We start from the raw sequence: 27,657 nt of genomic DNA on the forward strand, positions 1-27,657 counted from the left end.
GTTGAATCAATGAATTAAATCATTTCCATGAACCACCCCTCCCATCCCCGCTATAGATGTCATAGGAACCTAGTTAGGTAACATCTTTCATTGGATGCCCTTTCTACTCCTTCTCCCTAAAACTTCCCCACCCGCTTATCAGAATGGATCTCCTCCAGGACTAGAGAAAGTCACCGACACCTCATTTGGATAAGGTTAATAATACCAGCTCCTAGCTACCCCAGGGAACAGAAAGGAAACTGAACACGTGAAAGCAATCTTCGAGACAGGTGGGGTGGGGGTGGGGGGTACATTCCAAGAATTTGTAATGACGTGCACACCCATATTTTAATTCCGAGCGGCCGGGTACGATGATCACCCCAGAACAGCTACGTTTCCAAGGCGCTCCTCAAGCCTGCAGATGCAGTTCCCCAATCACCCAGTCCACGCACACGAGCCAAGAAAATCAGCTTTCCCCGGACCTGGCGAGTAGACAAAGTAAAGTGGCTCAGTCGTGTCCGACTCTTTGCGACCCCATGGACTGTAGTCTATCGGGCTCCTCCGTCCATGGGATTTTCCAGGCAAGAGTTGCAGTGGGTTGCCATTTCCTGCTCCAGGGATCTTCCCGACCCAGGGATCGAACCCAGATCTCCCGCATTGTAGGCAGGCGCTTTTACCACCGGAACCAGCAGGGAAGCCAATTTCCTGCCCTGAAAAGCATCCAGCGCCTGCGTCCTGCAAATCCCACGGTCCTCGAGTCCCCGGGCTTGAGCAGTCCCGCCTTCGCGCCCTGCTAGGTGCCTCCCCATCCCCTAGCTCCGCAACCCAGGCCGCTCCCGCCACCCTGAAGGACTACAGCCCCCGGTATGCCCCGCGCGGCCATCGGAGCCACGTGACCGCGCTTCTACGCCTACCTCGGTCACGTGACTCGGGGAAGATGGCCGCGCTGACGGCGGAGAACTTTGCAGCTCTCCAGAGCCTGCTGAAGGTAAATGGGAGCGTTGGGGGCAGCCAAGACGGGCCTTTGTCTCCGAGACTTTGGACAGAGCATAAGTTGAGAATAATCCAACCCTGATTTGGAGCCACGACTCTGCCACTGCCTCTCACTGTGACCTCTGGCAGGGGGTTGCGCCTTTCCGAGCTTTTTGATAGTAGGAACAAAATTAATATCGCTCTGACAGCATAGTGGGGAAAACAAACAAGACAGTGGACTTGAAGGTGCTGTACGAAGGTGCCCTACTAAGAGTCTCTGGGGCTGGCTTTTGGGATTGGCGCGTTGGGGTAGTAATCGCTAGATCCGCCTTACCAGTTCCCCATGCACTTTAATTTTGAGATCTTGATTTACAGGCAGTTGCGAAAACAAACAAACAAACAAAAACGCTATACAGAGAGATCCTATTTGCCCATTACCCAGTTTCCCCCAGTGGTAGCATTTTGCAAAGCTCTAGTATGATACCACAACGAGGATATTGACATTGATAGTCAAGATGCAGAGCATTCTCCATCACCATAGGGTTTTCCATGTTCCCCTTGTAGAGCTACACCCACTTGCCCTCAGCCTTCACTCCCTCCCTAAACTCTGGCATTCACTAATTTGTTCTTCATTTCTATAATTTTCTCATTTCAAGAATGTTCTGTAAATGAAATAATACAATATACAACCTTTGGGGACTGGCTTTTTTCACTGAACCCAGTTTTCTGGAGAGTCATCCATGCTGTATGTATCAGTAGTTCTTTCTTTTTTGTTCCTTAGTAGTGTTCCATGGTATGACATATGCAGGTTTTTTTGCTGTTACAAATAAAGCTACTGTAAACACTTGTATACAGTTTTTTTGTATAAGCCTAAGTCTTAGTTCTCTGAAATGAATGCCTAGGAGCACATTTCTGGATCTTTTAATAGTTGCATGTTTTGGGGGTTTTGTTTTGTTTTTATGAACTCCAAAAATCTCCAGAATGGCTATACCACTTTACATTTGCAACAACAGTGCTGAATGATCCAGTTTCTCCACATCCTCACCACATTTATTGGCATCACTACATTTTATTTGAGCTATTCTGATAGGCGTGTATGTCTATCTCATTGTGGCTTGAATTTGAATTTCTCTAATGGTTAATGATTTTGGGCTTCTTTTCATGTGCTTACCATCTGTATCTCTTCAGGGAAATATCTGTTCTTATGTCTTTTGTTCATACTCTAATTGCATTGTTTGCTTTTTACTTTGAATTTCTTTCGAGAGTGTAGTCCTTTGTTATATTCGTGGTTTGCACATATTCTTTCCTAGGGTATAGCTAGAGAGAATTGGTGGCTCACCCAGGAGAAATGTATTGTCTTCCAGTTCTGGAGGCCAGAAGTATGAAATCAAGGTGTCAGTCAAATTGGTTCCTTCTGAGTGCTTTGAGGGATAGTTTGTTCCATGCTTCTCTCCTACTGTCTGTTGGTTTCTGATAATATTTAATGTATGTAGTGTCTGCATTCACTTTCACATGGCATTCTCCCTGTTGGCATCTCTGTTTCTAAATTTCCCTTTTAATTATGGCATCAGTCATATTGGATTAGAGTTCACCCTGTGTTCCTTGGGGCTCCCCTAGTGGCTCAGATGGTAAAGAATCTGCCTGCAAAGTAGGAGACCTGGGTTCGATGCCTGGGTTGGGAAGATCCCCTGGAGAAGGACATGGCAACCCACTCCAGTATTCTTGCCTGGAGAATACCATGGACAGAGGAGCCTGGTGGCCTACTGTCCATAGGATCGCACAGAGTAGTACACCACTGAAGCAACTTACCAACTCAGCTAACCCTGAGTCTTCACTAGACAGGTCTTCACTTGTCTTCACTAGTTACATTTGCAGTATGCATGCATGTGTGCAATCCTATTTCCAAATGAGATTCCATTTTGAGATCCTGGGAGTTATGACTTCAATAAGTGAATTTTAGGGGACACAGTTCAGCTTGTAACAGGAGCTTTTGCAGAACAAAGGTTTTAATTTTGATGAAGTACAGTTTTTCAAAAAAAATTTCCTTATATGAACTGTGGGTTGTTTTTTTTTTAAAGAATTGTACTTTTGGTATAAATTCTCAGAACTCTTTGTGAAGCCGTAGCTCTCAAAATTTTTCCCTATTTTTTGCTTGTAGTTTTATATTTTCCATTTATGTATCTTTAAACATTTAAGTCCGTGACAAGTTTTGCTTTAATTTTGTATAAGGTGTGTGAGATACTTTGAGGTTACCCCCCCCCCACCTTTGGCCTATGAATATCCAGTCGTTCAAGTACCATTTGTTGAAAAGTCTATTTTCTCTTTTGAATTGCTTTTGCAATTTTGTCAAGAATCAGTCAGGCATATTTGCATAGGTCTACTTCAGAGGTCTTTGGTTTGTTCCATTGATCTATTTGTTTATCCCTCTGAAAATACCATATATTCTTGATTACCATAACTATATAATAAGTTTTAAAATCAGGCAGATGGATTCCTCCTGTTTCATTCTTTATCAAAATTACTTTAGGTATTCTAATTCTTTTGCCTTTCTATATAAATCTATAGAATGGATTGGATATATCAATTGGATATATCTTTTAAAAAAAGAAAATTTGCTGAGATTTTCATAGGAATTGGGTTAAATTTGTTTGTCATTTAGGAGCCAATTGACATCATCTTAATGTGTTGGATCTTCCAATCCATGATCACGATGGGTCTCCCCATTGATTGAGATCTTTGATTTTTTTTATCTGTGCTGTGTAATTTTCAGCATACAAGTCCTGTACATGCTTTGTTAGATTGATTCCTAAGTATTTTTTCTGTTGTTTTTTTTTTAAGCAGTTGCAAATGATATTGTACTTTTAATTCTAGTGTCCACATGTTCATTGCTAGTGTGTAGAAATACACCTGATTTTTGTATGTCTCTTGGATTTACAAACTGCTGACCTCATTTATTCTAATAATTTTTTTTTACATTTCCTTGGGCTTTCTCATAGACTGTCATGCTGTCTGCAGATAGGGACAGTTTTATTTCTTCCTTTCTGATCTGCAACCCTTTTCTTTCTTCCCCTTGCCTTGTTTTAATGGCTAGAATTTTCAGCACTATGTGGAGTAACGGTAGTGAGAGCAGACAGCTTTGTTCTTGTTCCCAACTTTAGTCTTTTATCGTTAAGTATGCTACTTCTTGGTTTTTTGGTAGATGCTCTAAATCAAGTTATGGAAGTTCCCCTTTATTCCTAATTTTGTGAGAGTTTTCATCAAGAATGGATGTTTAATTTTATCTACTGCTCTCTCTACATTGATTGATATCCTGTGATTTTCTTCTTGAGCCTGTTAATATGGTGGACTACATAGATTTTCAAATACTGAACTGACCTAGCATCCCTGGAGTAAATTCGACCTGGTTATAGTGAATAATGCTTTTTATATATTGCTAAATTCTTATTTGCTAGTATTTTGTTAAGGATCTTTGCATCTCTTTTTATGAGGGATATTGGTCTATTGTTTGGTTGGTTTTACATATATTCTCTGTCTGATTTTGGTATCAGAGTAATGCTACCTTTGTCAAATGAATTGGGAAATATTTCCTCCTTTTCTGTTTTCTAGGAAAAGATTATGTAGAATTAGTTAATTCTTTCTTTAAATGTTTGTTAGAATTCTCCAGTGAAACCATCTGGGTCTGGCGATTTCTTTTCTAGGGGTTTTAAAATTACAAACTCAGTTGCCTTAATAGTTACAGGACTGTTCAAGTTTTCAATTTTATTTTGGGAGAGTTGTGATAGTTTGTGCTTTTTTGAGAAATTGATCCATTTCATTTAAACTGTCAAATTTATGTGTGCATAGTTGTTTGTATTTAGTTATTCTCTTATTTTCTTTTTGAAATCTGCGGGGTCTGTAGTGATATTCACTACTGCCTTCCTGATAATGGAAATTAGTGTTTCCTTTCTTTTTAACTTTGTCAGTTTTGCTAAAAGTTTGTTAATTTTTAAAAATTAATTTATTTAATTTAGTTAATTAATTTTTTTAAGTTTGATATGTTCAAAGAACCAGTTTTTTGTTCTATCGATTCCTCTTTTTTCCTGTTTTCATTTTTTTTGGCGTCTGCTCTTTGTTATTTCCTTCCTTCTTCCTTTAGGTTTATTATGCTCATGTTTTTCTAGGTCCTTAAGATGAGAACTTGGGTTATTTTTTAAAGATTTTTCCTCTTTTCTAATGTATGCATTCAGTGCTGTAAATTTCTCTGAAATAAGTTATTTCATATATTTTAAAAATTTCCCTTGAGACCGTCCGTCTAGTCTGTGGATTATGGTTTCCAAATGTTTGGACACATTTCTTTGATCTTTCTTATTGATTTCTAGTTTGATTCTATTGTGTTCGCTGACAGCACTCTGTATGATTTCTGTTCTTTTGAATTCATTTGGTTTGTTTTTTGGTTCAGAATATCGTCTATCTTGGTATATGTTCAGTGAGCTTTTGAAAAGAGTGTGTATTCTGTTGTTACTGGGTGGTGGTCCATAAATGTCAGTTAGGTTGATTGATGGTGTTGTAGAGTTCTTCTGTATCCTTGTTGAATCTGGTGTAGTTGTTGTATCAATTGTTGAAAGAGGGGTGTTAAAGAGTCCAGCTCTATATATGGATTTGTCGATTTCTCCTTTCACTTCATTTTGCTTCCCATATTTAGTAGCTCTCTGGCTGAGTGCTTACATTCAGGATGTCTTCTTGGTGGACAGAAATTTTTATCATTATTTAATGTCCCTCTCTGTCTCTGGTAATTTTCTCTGCTGTGAAGTCTCCTTTATCTGATGGTCATGTAGCCACTCTTGCTTTCCTGATTGTTTGCATGATCTCTTTTTCCATTCTTTTAATCTGTTTCTGTCTTTATATTGAAGGGAGTTTCTTGTAGACAGCATTTAACTGATCATATTTCTTAATCTAGCAGCCCCCAACCTTTTTGGGACCAGGGACCATTTTTGTGGAAGACAGTTTTTCCACAGACTAGGTTGGGGGCCGTGGTTTTGGTATGATTCAAGTACAATACATTTATTGTGCACTTTATTTCTGTTTTTATTATATCACCTCCACCTCAGATCATCAGGTATTAGATCCTGGAGGTTGGGGACCCCTGTTTTAATCCACTTAGCCTTTATTTTTTGTTTCTTTAATTTTACTGCCTTTCTGTGGGTTATTTGACCAGTTGACCATTAGGGAGAATTCCATTTTGATTTATTTATAGTGCTTTAAAATGTAATTCTCTTTATAACTCTTATAGTGGTTGTTCAACTTATTATTACATTTATTTACATAACATCACAATCTCCGTGGCAATATCAGTATCATCATTTTACCAGGTAGAGTGAAGTAGTCCCTTATTTATGATATGGTTATCTTAAATACTTCCTCTACATACATTTAGAGCCACATCGGACAGTGGCCTTTCTTTTTGCTCATATATCCCAGACTTTGAGTTGAAGAAGAGGGCCACCCAGATGCCCAGTGGGTGAAAACAAAGAAACTCCAGCAAATACTTGCTTTCTCTTATCGAAGACCAAGAAAGGGATAGCTTAGGAAGACAGAAAACTGTTAGACAATAACTGTTTCACTCCACCAAAACACCGCAGAAAAAACTGTGGCTTCCCTGCTTCCTGCTATGTCAGCAAAGGCTGAGGGGGAACACAGACGCCTACCTTGGGAGGCTGTGACAAGGTGTTTCAGCGCCCCCCTCCCTTGGCGTCTAGGGAGCTGGACTTCCAGCCCCACCGGCTGGTTCCACCCACCCCCCCCCCATGGTATGAGTGGAAACTACATGGAGCCAGAACTTCCGCCTCTGCACAGTAGCAGCAAGGAACCCCCATGTTAGAGTGTCAACAGGAGCCAAGTAGGGGAGCTGGACCTTTATTTCCGTTGGTCGTCATGAAGCCGCATCCTCCTCCACCACACACACACACTCCCCGTGCTGTCTGAGCAGTGAAAGAGGAAGCCAGCTAAAATAGAAGGTTTAAACAAGATCCACAGTCTCAAGACCTAATATGACCACGTCATTCCCTGGTCATGAGTCCCTAGAAGGTCTGTCTGCTCCTCTGCCTTTTCAGCACTGTCTTACATTTCTAGAAAGTGCCTGGGGAGTTTAGCTGTGTTTAGCAGGAAAAATAAGAAAAAGTACATCTGCCTCATCTTCCCAGAAATGGAAGTGTCCCGTGCCCCTCTTAGGCCTTACACCTTGACCGAGACTGTATTAAATTCTTAAGAAATGTATTTTCACAGTCTGAGTTTGTTTCTTGTTTTGACTTTTTCCATCTGTGAATTAATTTATAGGCCTCCTCGAAAGATGTTGTCAGACAGCTGTGCCAAGAGAGCTTTTCCAGTTCAGCCCTTGGCTCCAAGAATCTCTTGGATGTTACGTGTTCCAGCTTGTCCGTGACCCAGGAGGAGGCAGAACAAGTAAGTGTGGTCAGAAGTGACCTCTGGCTACTGGCTTCTCGGCTCATCAGTCTCTTCGTTGACGTCCCAGCCACTGCCACGTCCAAGGGAATTTTTCCCCTGAATTGTCTGTTGACATTATAGCAACTTAAAATAGATGATTTTTTTTTTTTTAATGTTAGGGAGCTTGGTGGGAACCTGCTGTGTATCACAGGGAGCTCAGCTCTGTGCTCTGTGGGGGCCTAGAGGCACCCCTGTAGGATGAGGGGGCGAGAGGGAGACCCAAGAGGGAGGGGATATATGTATACTTATAGCTGATGCACTTTGGTGGTGGCTTAGTTGCTGAGTCCTGTCTATCTCCTGTGACCCTATGGAATGTAGCCCTCCAGGCTCCTCTGTCCATGGGGACTCTCTAGGCAAGAATACTGGAGTGGGTTGCCATTTCCTTCTCCTGATACACTTTGTTGTGCAACAGAATCTAACACAGTATTGTAAAGCAACTATGCCCCCCGCCTCCCAAAAAAAGCTGTTGTCATTGAACCATCACATTGTTGTTATAAATGAGGCATGGATGGGAAGACTATACCCAGAATCAGAGCTCTTGACCATTCCCTTTTCAGATTTGTTACCTAGACAGTGTGCACAAAAGCCACACTTGTGCTTTTCTGAGCTGAGCAGCCTCCCGTGGCGTCTAAGAAAGCCCTAAGGCAGAGAAAATTACCTCTGGAGCATCTTGTTAGGTTCAGCTAAGCAGTGTGATTCTCACAAGACGAGGACAGGCCACACTTGGCTGTACGTTCTCTTGGAACGACACGGGGTGGAACCTGGGCGTCCCAGCAGGGCAGCGCCAGGCTCTCCTTCCACAGGGGGCTCTGCACAGCCAGCCTGGAGCTCTTGGCGCTCCTCGCCCTCGCTGGTGACGGCTGGGGGTAAGGGGGTGCATTCCAGCCCCTGTGGATGAAAAGCCCAAACTCCCCTGGAGCCAGGGCCAGTGCAGTAAGCACAGCCTCAGCGCTGGCAAGGGCCGTGCGGCCGCACTCAGGGAAGCCCGCGCCGTGGGCCCTGGTGTCTCCGCAGGCCTCCCGGGCCAGCGTCTGGGGACCAGGGCAGCACTGCCTAGTGACACAGCTGACTTGCCGCTTCTCTCACGTTACCAGGGGAACAGGCTGGAAAGTTAGCTTAAGGTCAGGGTCCGTGAGCCAGGGAAAAAACGGGGTTCATTAACCCTTCCCCACCGACAGAGAGACTTCCTGGCAGGTTGATAGCATCCTTGGTCGGGCAGCTGCATGTCTTCTAAGCAGCAGGTGAACTTGGAGGCGGGCCGAGGCACGTGGGCATCAGCAGCTGGGCCCCCGGGGCCTCTGGACTCCTGAGACCCAGCGTGAGGGACGGGGGCGGGCGGCAGGCCCTCTTCCCAGCAGCGGATGGCGCCCTGCCCCCGTCCCAGCGCCCCTCACCGCCCAGGCTCCCCATCTGCCCCGCAGCTGCTCCAAGCCCTGCACCGCCTCACCAGGCTGGCCGTGTTCCGCGACCTCTCCTCCGCCGAGGCGATTCTGGCACTCTTTCCTGAAAATTTCCACCAGAACCTCAAAAACCTGCTGACAAAAATCATCCTGGAACACGTGTAAGTGCTCATTTCTTATAAATCTGGTATTTTTAAACTTCTCTTCTAGATAAAATGTGCTCATTCTTGAAAGGCAGGCACAGGTAAGCAAAAAAGAAGAAAACCATTAATTCCACCACCCAGAGGGTTAGCAGTGTTCATTCCTTAACAGAAAACCTTTTTTGAGGGATGTACTTTTCCCATTTACACAGAGAGAGGGATTTTTGTTTTGCTTTTGTGTTTAACACAGTGGGGTCGTGCCTTTTTATAACTTGCTTGTTTTCAGTTCACCGTATTAATGTGAATGATATTCCAGGGTGATAAATATTTACCTTCAGCATAATTTTTAATGGCTAACTGTATTTCATTATATGAAGAAATTATGTATGATTTAGTTAATAGATACCTTAGTGTTAGCCATTTAGGCTGTTGGCAGTTTTCACTTCAGTGAACAATTTATTGGGGACCCTTTGCCCACATTGTGCTTAACTCTTTCCTTGCTGGTAGATGGTGATATTGGAGCTTGGCTTTTTATTATCAAGTCAGCCATTAGGAAGGTTTGCACCAACTATTTCCCCATCAGTAGGGCGTGGGTATGCCACTCTGGCCACACCATCACCTGCACTGGGGGAATTTTTTTTTTTTTTCCTACTTCCAAGTTTTACAAATGGCAAATGGTACCTCATTTCAATTTGCGTATCTCTGGTATTGGGTTTCCCAGGTGGCACTGGTGGTAAAGAACACACTGCCAATTCAGGAAGCATAAGAGACCCGAGTTCGATCCCTGGGTCAGGAAGATCCCCTGGAGGAGGGCATGGCAGCCCACTCTAGCATTCTCGCCTGGAGAATCCAATGGGCAGAGGAGCCTGGCGAGTTACAGTCCAAAGGGTTGCAGAGTTGGGCCTGACTGAAGTGCCTTAGCATGCTCGCATGAATCTTTGGTACTAGTGATGTCAAATATCTTTTTCATGTTATTGGTCATTTTTATTTCTTTTGTGAATTATCTGTACATTTTCTAGCTTGGAAAATCCTTTTCAGTACATACAATTTAAGCAGAACTGATTAACTACTGGTTAGCAGCAGGCTTGAACAGACCTCTGTGATAATCACAACGGATAACGCTTACTTACCGAGGGTTTTGTTGCTTGTTTAGAAACCTCTGGGTAACCACATTTTACTGTGACTCTGCACCTCACTGTGGCATGGTTGGCTGTAGCGTGAGGTCTGTTTGGGTGTGTTTTATGTAAGGTGCCAACATTGTGTAGTAGATGCCTAGTAACAAAGGATAAGTTGACCTTTTCTGTTTTGTCTCTGAGAACAGTAGTACAGTGTGACTACAGTGCTTTTAGCCTTCTCTTGTTTTTCCTAAGCCGTGAAAACCAAGCACCCATGGCCTCTACATCACTCAATTCTGTAAAACAAACAGCTGCTCCTTGGAGGGGGGGGCGCATTTTTCTGGTCCTCTCCTGTCAGGAGGGGATTGTAGGTATGAAGATCACAGAAGGAGCGGAGGCCCAGGCTCACGGGCCTCATTATCGGAAGACTCAGTTGTCATCCCTTTTCCATTCTGTTTTCCTCATCTTTCCCCAAACAGATCTACCTGGAGAGCTGAAGCCCAAGCGAATCAGAGTGAGTACCAAGGAGCCTGCCTGTTCCCCCACCCCCCTTCCTCCCCAGCCCCAGCCCTAAATTTGCTGGAGTTCTTAACTAAAACCAAAGTGAATTAACCCAATCCCAAACCCAACAGTGTTTGTTCTGCATTCCTTTTTAATTCTACTTTTTAGTATGGTTTCTGATTATAAACTTAATAGAGGCATGTTGTTTAAAAAAACCAAGAAAACCCAGTGTTCAAAGCAGAAAGTACTTAGAATGACTGTGTTTCCATTAGAAAACAAATTAACCACAATTGAAATTATTGTGAAAGAGTGAGTAAAACTGGGTGCTTGATAAATGGTTGCTAAACTCGGTCACAGTGCTGCAGAACTCGGCCTCCATTAGCTCATTTAGTCCTCCCAGCAAGCCTGTAAGTGGGGTGGGGCTCGTCCCCATTTTACAGATGAGCAAACAGAGGCTCAGCGATTAAACAGGAATATTGAAGCCAAGCCTGTGCGTCTCTCAAACAAAATCTCTTTCCGCTGCTGGCAAAGCTGCACATTTCCTGAGACTCAGGCCACGGCCGCATCTCCTCCCCATGTCACTCATTCCTCGTTCTCTCCTGAGAACACCCGTCTGGAGGGCTGGGTGTTCAGGCCGAAGCCTGGGGGTGCTGTCCGCCAGGAGGCCACGCTATAATAAGCGCGGGGCCACGAGCGGCAGTCAGGAAGGCCCCGGGCTTGCTGTGGGCGCTTGGGCCCCATCTCCCCGTCGCCCTCGGAGGCTTGCTGTGTGGACCAAGGGCCTTACACGTGCGCAGCGCCTAGAGCCGCCCATCGGAAAGGCTCGGTCACTTGCTGGCGCGAGGGCTGAGCTGAGCTGTATCCCTGCAGTCTCCCTGCCGCGCCTGGTGGACCTGGACTGGAGGGTGGACATCAAAACCTCCTCAGACAGCATCAGCCGCATGGCCGTCCCCACCTGTCTGCTCCAGATGAAGGTTTGGCCACCGTCATGCCCACTGGGAGGCGGGGGGCGGGGGCACGCAGGGTCTTGGTGTCCCACAGACCAGCGGAAATGCCAGTCTCCAAAATCATAGGATCTCTGTGCGTGTGTTCAGTCGCTCAGTCGTGTCCGACTCTTTGCAACCCTTTGGACAGTAGCCCGCCAGGCTCGTTTGTCCATGGAGTTTTACCAGGCAAGAATACTGAAGTGGGTAGCCATTCCCTTCTCCAGGGGATCTTCCTGACCCAGGGATCAAGCTTGCATATCCTGTGTCTCCTGCATTGTAGGCAGATTCTTAACCTGCTGAGCCGTCAGGGAAGCCCCTAACCCCATAAATTAAAAAAATGCAGCACCCCTAAAGAGCAGAGTATTTATTTAGAAAGTATATGTGAATTAGCATAGTACAGTCATAAAACCTATACCAAACGTAGAAATATTTTTAAAAATAAAACAGACATGAAATAGAAATTTTAAAAATAATTTGCTGATATTTAAAGGTTACCTTTGACGCTTACAGGAAGGTTTGGCTTTAACAATACGAGCATGCACTCAGATTTCAAATTGTCTTCTTGATAAGCTTGGTATACTTTACTGAATTCTTGTCTAAACTAAGGGGGCTGTCGCTGTTTATACCATGCTGAACAGGGGCTCTTGTTAGAAGTTGGAGAAGTCTCAGTTCTTCATTTTACTGTTCATATGCTGTTGCCTCATTGCTGGTGTCTTCACAGTTATTTTCAGGAATCTTTTTAAGTCACATACCTGTTTTTAGGGTTTGTTTAGGTAAAACCTGGGCTTCCCTGGTGGCTCAGATGATAAAGAATCTGCCCGCAATGCAGAAGACCCGGGTTCGATCGCTGGGTCGGGAAGATCCCCTGGAGAAGGAACTGGCAACCCGCTCCAGTATTTTTGCCTGGAGAATCCCATGGATGGAGGAGCCATGGACTCCAGTCCATGGGGTCACAAAGAGTTGGACACGACTGAGCGACAAACAGTTTGAGGGTTTTTTTTTTTTTTTTTTTCAGTTTTTGGTTAAAACTAGATAAGGTAACGCTGTATTTAGTTAACCACCAGACAGCCAGAAACTCAACACCGGTGAGAAAAGGAAAACAAAGGAGGCCTCTAACAACTTAAGTTTTTAACTCTTAGTGTAAGACTTACTTAAAAAAAAAAAAGATACAACTTTTAAAAAAGATGCAAACACATATAACTAGAGGTTGTGATATTCTTCCTGCATCCTGGCGGATTCTTCCATACCTGTAGAGCCCCTGCCTGAAGTGCCAGCGTGAACCAAGGCCGTGTTTCTCACTTGAGTGCTGAGTCGGGGGGGTGAGGGAGCCTGGGCTGCTCCGATTGCTGTTGGGAGCCCCTGAGTCGGCTCCCGCCCTGTCCCCATTTGCTGGGAGACCCCAGGACTAGGCCTCGTGACTCTGACACCAGAGTCACAGGTACACCTGTGACACCCTCGTGACACCAGAACCAGGTAAGGCCTGCGGGTGGAAGCGAGGCGGCCTTGACTCTGGGGAAATGTTCTCTTCTCAGATCCGGGAAGATCCCAGTCTGTGTGGGGACAGGCCCTCCGTGTCGGCCGTCACCGTGGAGCTGAGTAAGGAGACGCTGGACACGATGCTAGACGGGCTGGGCCGCATCCGGGACCAGCTGTCCGCGGTGGCCAGCAAGTGAGGCGGCCGGCGGGCCCCGGGCCCTGCCCGCCGCCCCCAGCACGTGGCGGCCCCCGCAGCGCCCACCGCAGGGGTCGGGGCCGGCACGAAAGGGGGCTGGCATCCAGAAGGTGCAGCTGGGTCGGCAGGAAGCAGCCAGGCCCCCACGCGCTTCTCCTCACTCCTCTTCCTTTTCCTCTTTCTGAAGTTGGTGGGCAGAAGCCACTGTCCCCACAAGGCTCCTGGGGGGCTTCATGGCCATTGTGGGGACAGGGAGGGAGCGTTTGCCGGGCCAGCGGCCTCTGCCTGAGAGTGGGCGATTCAGGCCCAGGTTGTGGTGCTCGTCTTAGCAAGGCCCTGTCCGGCTGCACTCTGCTGAGCTCGCTTCCGCTCTGGAGCACGTGCAGGGAGCCAGGCGACCCCACAGACCGACCCCACAGAGCAGGGTCGCCGTCCTCCTGAGTCCAGAGCCTCCCCGAGCCCTCCATTCCTGCTGGACCGCCTTTCAGCGTAGAAAGTGGGAATTCATTCCCTTCTTCATGGAGCCAGTGCCCCTTCCTTGATGTAATGGGACCACTCAGGGTGAAGAAGTGGGAGTGATTGGAAATAAACACCAGTTCAAAACTTTGTGATCCCAGTGGCTTTTGTGGCTTGTCCTTGGCTTGAGTCGTTACCTTGGACCAGTGCTGCCTCTCATTCGTAAAGATGATCCTGACGTCGTCCTTCCCGGCTAAACCCATGATCATGGTGTGACCTGAAATCCGTCCCGTGAACTGGCCCGACTTCCGCATAGCCGTCTGTCGCATAGAGCAAAAGCACAGTTGGCATCAGCAGGTGCTTCTCACGAGAGCTGTTGGTGAATGCACTCCTCGGTGGTCCAGTAGCTAAGACTCCACGCTGCCAGTGCAGGGGGCCTGGGTTCGATCCCTGGTCAGGGAACCAGATCCCACATGCTGCAACTAAGACCGATTCCAGCCAAATAAATAATAGTTTAAAAAGTGCTCTTCAAGGAGTTTAACCGGATGGAATTGTCTCTGTCCCATGCCGACACGTCCGAGGGGCTCGGCATAAGAGGTGCCCCTTCCTTATCCAGATCACTCAGGACCAAGAGCCTGCAGTCTGCTCTGAGTGCTTCATTTTGGCAGCTTCTTGGGTGATGTGTGTGGATGGCATGCTTGGGAGGGTGGATGGAGGAGGTGGGGCCTCAGGTTAAGAGGATTCACTTGAGCTCAATTCTTGCCCACCCTGAGTTTTTACTTTTGTTTTTTTAATTGGAATAATAATTGCATCTGCTTTGTAGAACTTTTGTGCAGATTAAGTGGGGTAACTACCTAAAAAGCACTTAGCACTGTTAGGACAAATAAGAAGGGCTAGATACTGTTAGCTTTGGGATGGAAAGTAGCTCTCTGTGCTCATTGTTTAGTCTCCTGTAACGGGGTTCGTATGACTGTGAGTGTTACTGTCCTTCCTTTATCGACGATGAAGTCAGCTCATCCAGGTAAAGTCACCTGCTAATAAGTTGCCTCATCAGATCTTGGGTCCAGGTCTCTCTACCCCACAGGACTCTGCAAGGGACTTGGAGTTCTGTGACTTTAGCTCCATTTGAAAAAATATTGGAACTGAAGTAGAGATAAGAAATCTTACTTCTGCCCCCACCAATGAAACACTAGGGAAGTCAAGAAAAAGAATCCCCAGACTCCTCTCTGCCATCCCCTGGAAGCTGAGCTACCTCCTGTTAAAATGGCAGGTCTTGACCCATTAGGGGCTACATCCATTGAGAATCTAGTGAAAACCCTGAATCCTCTCTGTAGGAAATGAACACTCAATTTTTTTATATTCAAGGACAGGCGTTCATGGACCCTGGGGGCCAGCCCACTATCTCCAGGTTGAGAGCCCCTGGTTTCAGCCTCAGGTAGAGGCCAGCCTTGTGACTTCATCCCCCCTTTTTTCCTTCCACTCCCTGTGACCCATAGACAGAGATCTCCAAATAATGTTTGCTGGGCTTCCGGTGGGGTTCCATAAGAAACTGACTTAAAGCAGGAAGCCCAGCAGAGGTGTCTGGACAACTGGACATTCCTTTAGCCAGATCCACCTGAACAAAACTGGGTGCCTGACAATGAGAGCATTCAAGAAAAGACACTGAGGGACTTCCCTGGAGGTCCAGTGGCTAAGTCTGCGCTTCCAATCCAGGGGATGTGGGTTTGATCCCCGATCAAGGATCTAACATCCCACATGCCATGTGGTGCAGGCAAAAAGGATAAGTGCTTGCCCCCCTGAAGTCAGTGGAGCGTGGTTCCTTGAGAATCCAGGCATTTACTGAGGAAGAGTCAGTTCAGAGACAGCCAGGGCTGAGTTAGAACTCCAATCTGGGTCTTCAGCTCAAAGGTCTGTGCTCTTTCTTGCCTTGATTTTGGAAAAAGAAAACCTGGGTTCTTTACAGATAGTGAAACTTCACCCTTAATCTGACGACATTCAGCTTCCTCCCTCAGAAAGCAGAAATCAGTTCTGCTTTCCCATTCCCTGCTTCTGGTGATTATCAGGTTCAAAGGCCGTGAGTGACCTGGGGACCAGAGTGTGAGTCTTCCCCACACAAGCCAGTTCGCTAAACGCACATGGTGGGCGCCAAGTCTGACGATCGTCAGTCAAGCTCTGTGCTCTGGTAGTGACAGATTTCCGGGAAATAAGTCTGGCGTGATATAGAGGCTCTTGGTTATTTTGTTCAGTAAACTGAGATGTTACCAGAAATGAGAGAGGGCTTTTATTACATTTTAAAAATATTTTCATCTGGAAACCGTTGTCTCCCTGGCATTTGAAAGTTTTCCAGTGGTTGGACATTTACAAGAACAATTTTGAACCTGTTGCTGCTGACTTTCAAATACTGATCATTCCTAAACATTCTCTCATTTGCGTGATGCTGACTTTGGTACAACTTCCTTCTTTATTTAGTGCTCACATTTCTGAGCTTTAATTGTCCTTTTTAGAACTACTTTAAGAAAGAGGGGGAAAAATAGATTTCTTAGTAGTAGTTCCTGGATGGTAGGCTTCCCCGGTGGCCCAACGGTAAAGAATCTGTCTGCAATGCAGGAGATGGGTATTCAATCCCTGAGTTGGGAAGATCCCCTGGAGAAGGAAATGGCAACCCACTCCAGTATTCTTGCTTGGAAAATGCCACTGACAGAGGAGCCTGATGGGCTACAGTCCATGGGGTCTCAAAGAGTCAGACATGACTGAGCAACTAAACAATTTCCTTGCTGGTATCAGAGGACCCTAATCTCCAAGGAGAGAGAACCAGTCTTCATTTGAGGAAATGTCAAGAACTCTTAAAGATAAGTCTGGGAAGCTGAGCTTCTACTTACCCTGGGCTCTTGGAAAAGACTCTGATGGGTTTTTCTGCCTCATCTGTAAGTGGAGATGGCTACTCAGGTAAATGCATCTCATAGATTTGTAGTAAACTACAAACTAGACCCCTTGACTGAAGAGTGGGCCTTCCTTGGCTCTTTGTGTCAATGTTGCACTAACCATGTGACGTCTGACACATACCACACAGTGAAACACAATCCTGTCCCAACAAGTTGAATCATAAATGAATTCAGAGATGCTTTGGGATATCAGAAGACCCCAGGGTCAGTATAAACATACACTGGATTGCAGCTCGGGAGTTGGCCTCTGGTTAGGATTTCAGGAACTCTGATCAAGTTCCCACTTCAGGCAGCAGATGCTCCCCCAGGAAAGGTTCATTGGTGTCCCACCTTCTTCCACAGACACACACGATTTGACACCTGTTAGTAAATGATGGTTGAATTATATCGCATTGATCAGAATGGCAGACTCGTGGAATGAATGTAGATGTGAATTTCTTTTCCAAAACCTACCTCCACAGTGCCTTTCACCCCAGATCAGCTCATCCAAGCACCTGCAGAGGGAGCTGTGGTGAAAGTGAAAGCCGCTCAGTCCTGTCGGACTCTGCAACCCCACGGACGATACAGTCCATGGCATTCTCCAGGCCAGGATACAGGAGTGGGTTGCCATTCCCTTCTCCAGGGGATCTCCCCAACCCAGGGATCGAACCCAGATCTCCACATTGCAGGTGGATTCTTTACCAGCTGAGCCACCAGGGAAGCCCGAGCTGTGGTGGCTGGGCCCTAATTCACCAGTTGGGACCATTCTCCCCTCTTGCCACCAAGCTTTCAGGCCTGGGCTGACCTCAGATCTGTGGGCACGGGGTGGTCGCCTAGCAGTCTCCCAACCATGCTAGTTTCTAGTTTTGCTAGTTTCTAGTGTTAGAGGAGGAAGCGTCAGAGCCCTGGGGGCTGGGAGGAGGGAGTCTGCTGGCCGGAGGTCGGTGGAGGGCAGAACTCTGAGCTCCCACCACCATGACAGGTCAGGGACAGCATTTCCAAGGGAAACGCTGAGTTCATTCCAGCTGCTGGGGTGGGGTCGGGGGTGGGGAGGTGGAGAAAAGAAGCGACTAGCCCGGAGCCTGAGCAGGATGGCCTAGCTGCACCCTCTCTCTGGAATGCCTTCCTTTATCCTGGCTGAATTCCTATTAATATTTATCCCTCTGGATTCAGGAGCAGCACCTAACAGGAACCTGTTAAGTCAGTTTATCTGCCTGTCTTGTCTGCCTGTGTTTCCCCATCACTGGTCTTGTCCTGTGCTAAGTCGCTCAGTGGTGTCCGACTCTTTGTGACTCTATGGACTTTAGCCCGCCAGGCTCCTCTGTCCATGGGGATTCTCCAGGTAAGAACACTGGAGTGGGACTGCCAGGCCCTCCTCCAGGGGAACTTCCTGACCTAGGGATGGAATCTGGGCCTCTTATGTCTCTGCAGGCAGATTCTTTACCACTAGCGCCACCTGGGAAGCCCCTCATTGGTCTTACAAGCCCTGCATTTTAATCATCCATATATTTGCCTGTGCCTCCGTTTTTCTCCCTGCCCCCTGCACTGTTCACTGTATCCCCACCACCTCCGTGCACAGGTAATAGGCGCCGGGTTTCCTGCCTCCGGCTGAAATGGAGCTCTGTCCCCAGGGTTACTCCTGTAGCAGAGCTCGCTTGTCACTTGATACATCTCCTTTGTCGACCCACGAGTCTTGGGCCGGAAAGCCACACCCGCCGGGTCATTTCCCACCCACGCCTCACCCGAGCGCAGCTGGAGCTTCCCCAGTACGCCCAGCAGGTGGCGCAGTTGCTCTCCTTATCGCCCCACCCGGGCTAATATCCGTAACAAAGACCGGTCCAGAGCGGGGTAGGTGGGGCGGCGAGCAGGCCTCTCCTCCGGCCCTGGCGAGGACCCAGGTCCCCGCGCTTACAGAGCTCTCCGCCTCAGGCGCAGAGCAACAGATGGGAGAGAAGCGGGGAGGTGGGGGCAGGGCTGGGCGCCCACCTCCATGCTGGGAGCCGATGCAAGGCTGTTGCCAGGGCTGAGGTCCGAAGCGCTCATCACTTCACCCCTGCAGGCTGGTGGACGCAGAAACCCAGCTCCTGGGGCCTGGAAGATGCAACTCTCCCCAGTAAGGTTTTGTTAGTGGCAAAGCCCACTGGCCTTGTACTGCCTCACTTCCTACCTAAATCTTTGGGCAGGTGGTGGAGCCAGGATTCAAGTACAGGTCGGCTTGGAGTCGAGTCTGTTTCTTCATCTCCAGAAAAGAGAGATTAAGTGTAATTTTTCCTGACAAGGCCGCTTGGAGGGGATTAATTATAGATGAGGAAGTTTGAGAAATGGAGGCTGCCCAATCCATGATGGTTAAACCTCACACATAGACAGATACCATTTTGGGGCAGAGCCCCCTGCAAATCGGGGGACTTTTCAGTTCCTTTCTGCCAGCCCTTGGAATATAGAGTCCAAGAAATTCTCCAGGCCGGAATACCGGAGTGGGTAGCCTTTCCCTTCTCCAGGAGATCTTTCCAACGCAGGAATCAAACCCAGGTCTCCCTCATTGCAGGCAGACTCTACCAGCTGAGCTACAAGGGAAGCCCTTTCTGCCAGCAGGGGGATGTGATGGGTGGGGTGGGGGTGGCGGGGGGCCTCCTGAGTGCTTTCCCTGCCTCCCATCTCGGGTCCTCCTCTCCTGGCCTTCCATCCAGCCGCCTCACCACTGCAGGTGTTTTCTAGATGGAAATCTAATGCCATCCCCCACCTAAAATACTGCAACGCCCTCCATGCTCTCAGCACAAAGGCCAAATTCAGAAAAATGTCATTTGCTGCTCTTTACAATCTGATTTCTCCCTACATTTTAGTTCCATGAAATAAGATTAAAGAAATGGGCTTCAATCAGAATAAACTGCGTGAGGTCTAGGGGCGGGAGTGAGCGCTGGGCGATGATTCAGGACAACTCTGGGCCCCAAGAAGGGAGGACGTGGGGACAGAGGGAGGAAGAGAAGGGTGAGAGGTCTTGATGGCCAGCAATGTCCAGGCCTTGATCTGTCTTTTTCCAAGGGCAGAGACTGGGTGCCCAGCGCCTGGGGCACTGCCTGACATCAGAGATGCTCGGTCAGTGTTTGCTGAATGCTCGCAGGCATGAATGAATGAGTGAATGAATGAATGCCTGCATGACTGACATTTCCTGTGTCCAAGCGGCCACAGATTTTAGTCTATAAGGGGCTATACCTCCTTCTCCCCCACCTGCTGGTCTGGCCCCCTCACTGCTCCCTTGACCGGCCTTCGAGATTGGAAGGGGCAATGCTGGAGGACAGTGAGGCCAAGGAGAAGAGGGCCTGTCTCAGCAGTGCAGCCTGGGACTCAGTTCAAGGGGAAGTAGTGGTGATGTTGCGGGCAGAAAGCCTGCTCTGCCTGCGGCCTCTCTCAGCGCTCCGTCCTGAACCTTGTAGGAAGGTCACCTGCTTTCCCTCCGTGAACCCCTTGGGTGGCCAAGGGCATGGGCGTGGCTGCCCGGCCAGCTGTTTCGGGACGGCTTGGTCCCTGCACAGATGCTGGTGTCCAGCCCTCCCCCATCCACAGCGCGCAGCCGGCTGCCAAGATGTCACATTGCCGCAGCCTCCTCCTGGTCTCTCTCGTGACCCAATTTCCCCATCACTCGCCTTCCGTCGTCTCCGAACTGTGGTTTCACTTCCGTGTTCTCCCTCTGGTCAGCCTGCTCAGCCACCTGGGGACAGACACCCAGAACACTTTGTCAGCTTGTTCAGCAGGGATGTGGATTTTTCCCACATCCACATGGTCCCCACCTTTGGTCTCCTCACCATCAGCCTGAAACTGGGCTCCCTGTTCTGGGCTTGTTGCCTTCCCCATATCTGGCCTTCACAATGCATTCCAGAAAGTAAATCTGCCCTTATTTTATCCTCCAGACCAGATCCCCCTTTTCCCAGGCTTCCCTATCTCAGCAAATACCAGCTCCATCCGGAAATGTGGGGGACATCACTGCCCCTCATTCTACCCCCATGTAACCCACTAGCAAGTCCTCTTGGTTTTGTCTCTGAAACGTATTCACATTGTTCCATATCTCTTCATCTCTGAATTCACAGTGCCATCATTTTTCAGGAGCTCCTAAGCATGGGGGCATCTGTCAATTTGCCTCCAGATCTCCTGTTACTTGCCTCATCACACCAACCATCAGTTCCAGGGGTCCTTTAAGCTGTTTCCTGCTGCAGGACCTTTGCTCATGCTGCTCACTCACCCCATCCCCACCCACCTGCCCGGAACACTCTTTCTCCTGGTTTTCACAAGGCTGGCTCCTTCTCAACTTTTAGTGCTCAATGAGAAAGTCGCTTCTTTAGAGAGACTTTTTCTCCAACTACACTCTCTAAAGAGGATTCCTCCTTGTACTCTCAATCCCAGAATCCTGCTTATTTCCTTCCCACTCCCCAATAAATTCTTGTTTTCTTAGTGAATTTATGTGTGTACGTAATTTGTCATTGTCTGTCTCCCCACTGGAAAGTACTGTAAGGGTAAGAAGCTTGTCTGTCTCGTTCAACACTCTACCCCAGAGCCCAGCACGGGCCTGCTCCGAGTATGTGCTCAGTAATACTTGCAGATCCATCATGTTACTGCCCTGCTTTGGATGGTCAGTGCTTCCCATTGTCCTCGGTATACGTGCCAAACTCCATGGGTCCCATTACTGTTTCTTTACCACCTCCTTGGGCTCGCCTTTCCCAGCTCTCTCATCAGGCTGATGGGGAATCGGCATGGAAGCGGTTGAACCAAAAGGCAATCGTGCCTCATTGCAGAGAACTGACCTGGGAGGTGAAAATGACCTTCATGATCCTAGGCAGCGCTTCAGTTCTCCGATGTCTGATTTTTTTTTTTTTTCTTTTTTAACCATAGCAAGAATGAAACTCTGGACGAAGTTGCCAAGGGAGCGACTTGTGATCAGCAGGGACCGCTCTGGGCGGCTGGGGAAGGGGTGTGCAGATGGCCGACCCCCCAGCGCTGACTGAGGCCAGGGAGCTAGGGAGTTCTGAAGTCCCCGCGAAGTGAGTAGATACGGGCCACGCCCACTGCTTCACACTCCATCCTCCACGCCTGGGGAGGGGCCTGGCACGTGGATGCCCTGGGTGACGAGTGAAGGCATGTGTGTGGGGGCCAGAGGGCTTGTCCCAGTGGTGTCATAACTAAGGTGCAGCAAGACTGCGAAAAAGCCCCCAGGGGCCGAGGTCCCCCGAGAATGAGGAGCCCCCTCCCCTGAACCATTCGAGACCTTGACTGAGCCTCAGGCCCCGGGTGAAGGTGTCTGTCCTTCTGGCCCAGGCTCTGCTCTGCTCCTGACCCTGAAACAATTATCCAGCAGATTAAACTTATCTCTGTTGGCTCCTGGCAACGTGGCTCTGGGCCAAGGTGTCTTGCTCCAGCCTCCACGCCCAGTGCCAGGCAGCTGCCAGGACTGAGTCTCCAGCTCAGAGCCCCCAAGATCACATCTCCTCTGTGCCCGGCGTGCGGCTCTGGGTAGGAACCTGAAGGCTCAGCTCTGACCATCGGTGTGGATCCAGCCTCCATGGTGGGAGTAGGGTGGGGGGCGGAACTGGAGTTAAGAGCAGCAGCTGGGCGTTTCCAGGTGCTTTTCCACTGACACAGCCAGTCCAAGCAGCCTGAGCTTCGTCCTAGCAAACTCAGAAACTGTTCTGTGTTTCTCATCAACCCACTGGGATGGATCCACCGAGAGGACAGACTGACCCCACTTCCACGCTGGGCACCAGACGTTGCCAAATAAGACCTCTGGCCAGCGTGTGCATAAAGCCAGGTCAGGAAACAGAGGCCCGGAGACATGAAATAACTCACTGGAGGTCCCATGACTAAGCGCCTGCTGGCCCCAAGTCAGGTGGTTTCCCACTGTTGGAAAAATTGAGGTGTAGGGATTTACAATGAGAAGAAGGATCATCCTGGGAGGATGAGAGTCAAAATCAAAAAGATGTTTCCTACGGGCGGGGCTGCAGGTGTCAGTGATGGAAGCTTGGAGCTCCAGGCTGCCTCTCCTTGTTGAGAGAGCAGAGGGACCTGAGGGTCAGAGGGACCTGTGACCTTCGGAGCTGCTGGCAATAGAGCGTGGAAACAAAGAGGAACGCTGGGGGTGGGGATGAGGAACCCATGTCCAAGTGCTAGCTCCTGGAATGCGTGCTATTCCGGGCAGCAGAGGGAAGGTTGGGGCCGGGAGGAAGGTGGGAAGAGAGGAAATGCTGCTGGCTTGGTGGGAACAATCTCTGGCTCTGGGGGAGGTTTAAAGCGGTGCTTTCCTTTGAGGGGACTTCCCTGGAGGCTCAGACGGTAAAAGTGTCTGCCTACAATGCAGGATACCTGAGTTCAATCCCTGGGTCGGGAAGATCCCCTAGAGAAGGAAATGGAAACCCACTCCAGTACTCTTGCCTGGAAAATCCCGTGGACGGAGGAGCCGGGTAGGCTACAATCCATGGGGTAACAGAGTCGGACACGACTGAGCGGCTTCACTTTCACTTCCTTTGAGGGGCCTTTGTGGGTTTCTCTGAAGTCTCCTTCTGAGGGGCCTCATATAAGCTCCTGTGTTCTCCAGTAGCCACTCAGCCCTCCCCAGAATTTCTGGTTGAGTGAGTGAGGGAGTGAACAGATGTGTATCTGGGGAGGAGGTTTAGGATCTGGGGTCCGCTGCCCCAGCGAGAACCAAGTCTGGGGTGGTCGGCATCAACCACAGAGATCCTTCTTCCCTCTCTCGTCCTCTCCTCCAACACAGGGGTTCCCCAGGGAGTGCTCCAGGACCCCCATGTAGTCCTCAGCAGCCCCCCTGCTTCTCCCCCTGCAGCAGGCAGAGCCTGGCCCATAGGTGGAGGGTGAGGAGGAAGGCAGTTTGCGAGGAAGGTGTTCCCAGGTGACGCATGCTTCCTTCAGGCATCCTCTGGGTACCGGGCCCCTCTGGACTCTGCTGCAGGTAACCAGTTCCCTCCAGTATCTCTTTGCTCTTTCTGGACCAGGGTCTGAAGCCTCATGGATAACCCTCCCCAGGGCTGGGGCTGCCAGGGTCCAGAGGCTACAACGGCCCTGAACTCTGGTTCCCATGACACATGTTTCCTGGCCTGATCCAAGGCACTTCCCTTTGCTAAACCTCCCAAAGCTCCTCGCTTCCACTCTCTGCACTATTAAGAGGGCCACTTGTGTAGGAAGAAGGCCCATCATACCTACCGCCAAGCCCCCAGATGCTGCAGACGGGGCTGTGACCAGAGACTCTTCCCAGCCCCTTTCTTTCCTGGACAGGGCAGGACCAGCCATGAGCGGCCCCCCTCTCCTCAGAGGCCCGCCTGTGCCATCATCAGACCTGTGGTTTTTGAGGTCCACCTCCCCTCCACCCTGGGAGTCGTAAGGAGAGGCTTCCTTCACTGTAGCGCTGGGTCCCCAATGGCTTGCTTGGCTTGAGGGGTGGAGAATGACTCAGAGGCAAGTCCTGTGTTGGCAGACAGTCCCCTGGACTCAGCCACAAACCTCAGAACCTCAGTGACTCGCCCTTCATGGGGACACAGGGGGAGAAGGGGAGGATGGGACCAACAGAGAGAGTAGCATTGATGTATATACACTGCCATGTGTAAAACCGAGAGCTGGTGGGAAGCTGCTCTATAGCTCAGGGAGCTCAACTTGGAGCTCTGCGGAGACCTAGAGGGGTGGGAGGGAGGGAACTCCAAGAAGGATGAGATACAGGTATACATATAGCGGCCATGAAACTAAAAGATGCTTGGTCCTTGGAAGAAAAGTTATGACCAACCTAGACAGCATATTAAAAAGCAGAGACATTACTTTGCCAACAAAGGTCCATCTAGTCAAAGCTATGGTTTTTCCAGTAGTTATATATGGATGTGAGAGTTGGACTATAAAGAAAGCTAAGCACCGGAGTATTGATGCTTTTAAACTGTGGTGTTGGAGAAGACTCTTGAGAGTCCCTTGGGCTGCAAGGAGATCCAACCAGTCCTTCCTAAAGGAAATCAGCCTGAATATTCATTGGAAGGACTGATGCTGAAGTTGAAACTCCAATACTTTGGCCACCTGATGCGAAGAACTGACTCATTTGAAAAGACCCTAATGCTGGGAAAGATTGAAGGTGGGAGGAGAAGGGGACGACAGAGGATGGGATGGTTGGATGGCATCACCGACATGATGGACATGAGTTTGAGTAAATTCTGGGAGTTGGTGATGGACATGGAGGCCTGGCTTGCTGCAGTCCATGGGGTCGCAAAGAGTCAGACTTGACTGAGCAATGAACTGAACTGGACTGAATAGCTGATTCACTTCATTGTGCTGCAGAAACCAACACAATATTGTAAAACAACTATCCTCCAACACAAATAGGTGACTCAGTTTTTCCTTGCCCCTATAGGTAGCGCAGGCAAGCTCTCGGTCTCATAGTAAGGTCACGGCCCAACCTGCTCACTCCCCTCGGTCTCACTGTGGACCCTAGTTGGCGAGACCAGCACCTTTCACAGGGACTCCAGACATCCCCCCCAACCCACATCGCCACTTCTACTGTTGCCCCTGACATCCACTCTTTACCTGAGGGCCAAGTCATCACTTTAAACCCGTCAGGGGTCCTCGTTCCTGCCCTAAAATCCCGGCAGGGCTTGTCGCAGCCCTGAAGCCCCACCCCCTCCTCAGGGTCCCCTCTCCTGTGTCCACTCTGCTCCAGCCCTGCTGACCCCTCCCCCACACCGTATCGTCCTCAACAGTGTTCAGCTTCTTTCTGCTTAAGCCCTCTGCGTGAGCTTTCCCCTAGAAAGCTCTGCCCCTAGAGCCAACGTGGTTGCCCAGGGCTCAGTCCAAACAGGAGCTGCTCAGAGAGGCCTCCTTGACAGCCTAGAACAAGGCAGCCGCAGGCACCTTGCACGATGCTCCCTTTGTCTCCTGTCACACTTGCTGAAATGAGCTTGCTTCGTGTTGTCTGTCTCCTCCCCTGGAAGCCTCGCTCCGGGAGAGCCTGAACCTCGTCGTTTCCAATGATGTGTCCCGCCTTCCAGAACCTGACCTCCCCTCTCTGCAGAGCTCCACCCACGGGAGCTGTATCTTGGTCACATTCCTGAATCCTTTCAACAAGCTTCATTGTAGGCAGGAGCTCCGGCAACCCCTCAGTTCCTGAAATTTAACTAAGATGTGTGAATTAGAGTGCAGATCCGGTCTCAGAGGATGGAGAATCCTCTGCTGATCGTTCCTCTTGCCTTTGATGTGGGGCCTTTGATTTCCTCTACCTTCCTGCTCCCCGCCTCACTATATCTGCCTCTGCGCCAGCCTCCTTAGCCCCAGCCCCACCTCCCTTGCCGCTCACCCATCAAAGGAAGGAGCTCCTGAGCTTGTCTGCCCCAAACAAAAGGAGCCAGGGACGGGAGACAAAGACAGAGAGCTGCATCAGGGGAGGGAGAACGGAGCTCCCAAGTCAGCTGAGGCTCCTGTCAGGCGGCTCCCAGGGTAACCTGGCTCCGTCACTCACAGCATCACAGACACAGTCTGGGTCAAGCTTACCCCGTGTGACCACACTCTCAACCGAGCTAGAGAGTCTGGGGGGAAGTCCTGGACGGAACGTGACATCTAATACCAGCTCTGTCTTGGGGTTCTCTTGTGGTTCAGGCAGTAAAGAATCTGCCTGCAGTGCAGGAGACCTGGGTTTGATCCCTGGGTCGGGAAGATCCCCTGGAGAAGAGAATGGCTATCCACTCCAGTGTTCTTGGCTGGAGAATCCCATGGACAGAGGAGCCTGGCGGGCTACAGACCGAAGGGTCGCAAGGAGTCAAACACGACTGAGTGTGTCTTTCACTGTCTGCCTTGGAATTGTTGAGTCAGGGGCCACACATCTTTTTATTTCCTTGTTTCTTTATCTCCTCTTTGACTTCCATCTTTGGATGATCTGAGAAGGAGGAATAATAATAGCTCATCTTTCTGGATATTTATTACAAGCCAGGCACTATTCTGAGCCTTTTAGATGCTTAGAATGTTGAATTCACCCATTTAATATTCTAACCACCTTGTGAAGTAAGAACTATCATTTCCATTTGTGACAGATAAGAAAACTGGGTTCCAGCAAAGTTAAGTAACTCGTCCAAGGTCACACAGCCAGTGAAAATGAGAATTTGCTCCAGGCAGTCTCATTCCCGACTTTCTGCTCTTTACACCCACATGGCTCTCACCCAAGATCATCAACATGAGTAAGTCATATTCCATGTGACACCCCCATTTGAGAATTTATTATTTGTCAACCCGCTTTCCCCTGGCTCGTAGCATCTCCCCATGTTTCTCACAGAATTTCTATCCCAGCGATACGAAGGGACCCGGATGGGAACCCAGGACACAGCACACAGCTACTCAGATGCTAGTCAGTTAGATCCCACCCGGGAGAGCTGCTGGGGAATGAGTGAAGAACAGTGAGATGATGGAGGAGCTAGAGCTCCAAGCTAGAGTTTTCCTTTTGATCTTTTTTCTCTCTCTCTCTTTTTTGGCCGCACTGGGAGGCATGTGTCATCTTAGTTCCCCAACCAGAGATCGAACCTGAGCACCTGCATTGGAAGCACAGTCTTAACCAGTGGACCACCAGGGAAGTCCTCCAAGCTAGAGCTTATTGATCACTCAGTTAGCAATAAAAATAAGTGATGTTTGTTGAGTGCTAATCACATGCAGGCATCATTTGATGCTGTCCTACCTGGCACGTGGCCCCTACTGATCCTTGCCTCCTGATAGTCTTACCCTTGTTGAGTTCCCTCCTGCACTGAATCAGGGCTGACCTGTGTGACTAGGACATCTATTTGGTGGAAGTGGCAGTGTGTGAAGGCATCACAGCTTCCTCTTTGGTGTCTTAGAAAGGAGCTGAGGCCTCAGGCCAGCAGCCCCAAGAGTGCACCATCCTGGACACAGACCCTCCAGCCCTACTGGGGCCTTCAGATGTTGCAGTGATTGTCTATATCTGACTGTGCCCTCATGAGACACCTTGAGTGGGAACACCTGATGGAACACCCCTGAATTCCTAACATCCGAAGCATCAGAAGGAAAA

At 49.0% G+C, this 27,657-nt stretch overlaps 1 protein-coding gene and 1 long non-coding RNA gene across 2 annotated transcripts in view; both read left to right on the forward strand.

Annotated features, from left to right (window-relative positions):
* The window catches only part of LOC136174394 (uncharacterized), a 1,095,937-nt gene that overhangs the window by 328,624 nt on the left and 739,656 nt on the right, over positions 1-27,657 (forward strand). The window lies entirely within an intron of this gene.
* COMMD9 (COMM domain containing 9) lies at positions 902-13,848 on the forward strand. Its single transcript, XM_065945155.1, has 6 exons — positions 902-967; positions 7,264-7,389; positions 8,853-8,992; positions 10,566-10,600; positions 11,458-11,561; positions 13,106-13,848. The coding sequence occupies exons 1-6, from the start codon at positions 917-919 to the stop codon at positions 13,244-13,246; spliced, it is 597 nt and encodes a 198-aa protein (XP_065801227.1). The 5' UTR covers positions 902-916; the 3' UTR covers positions 13,247-13,848.

The sequence above is a fragment of the Muntiacus reevesi genome, chromosome 9 (assembly GCF_963930625.1).
Source record: "Muntiacus reevesi chromosome 9, mMunRee1.1, whole genome shotgun sequence".
In the NCBI taxonomy this organism is placed as follows: domain Eukaryota; kingdom Metazoa; phylum Chordata; class Mammalia; order Artiodactyla; family Cervidae; genus Muntiacus; species Muntiacus reevesi.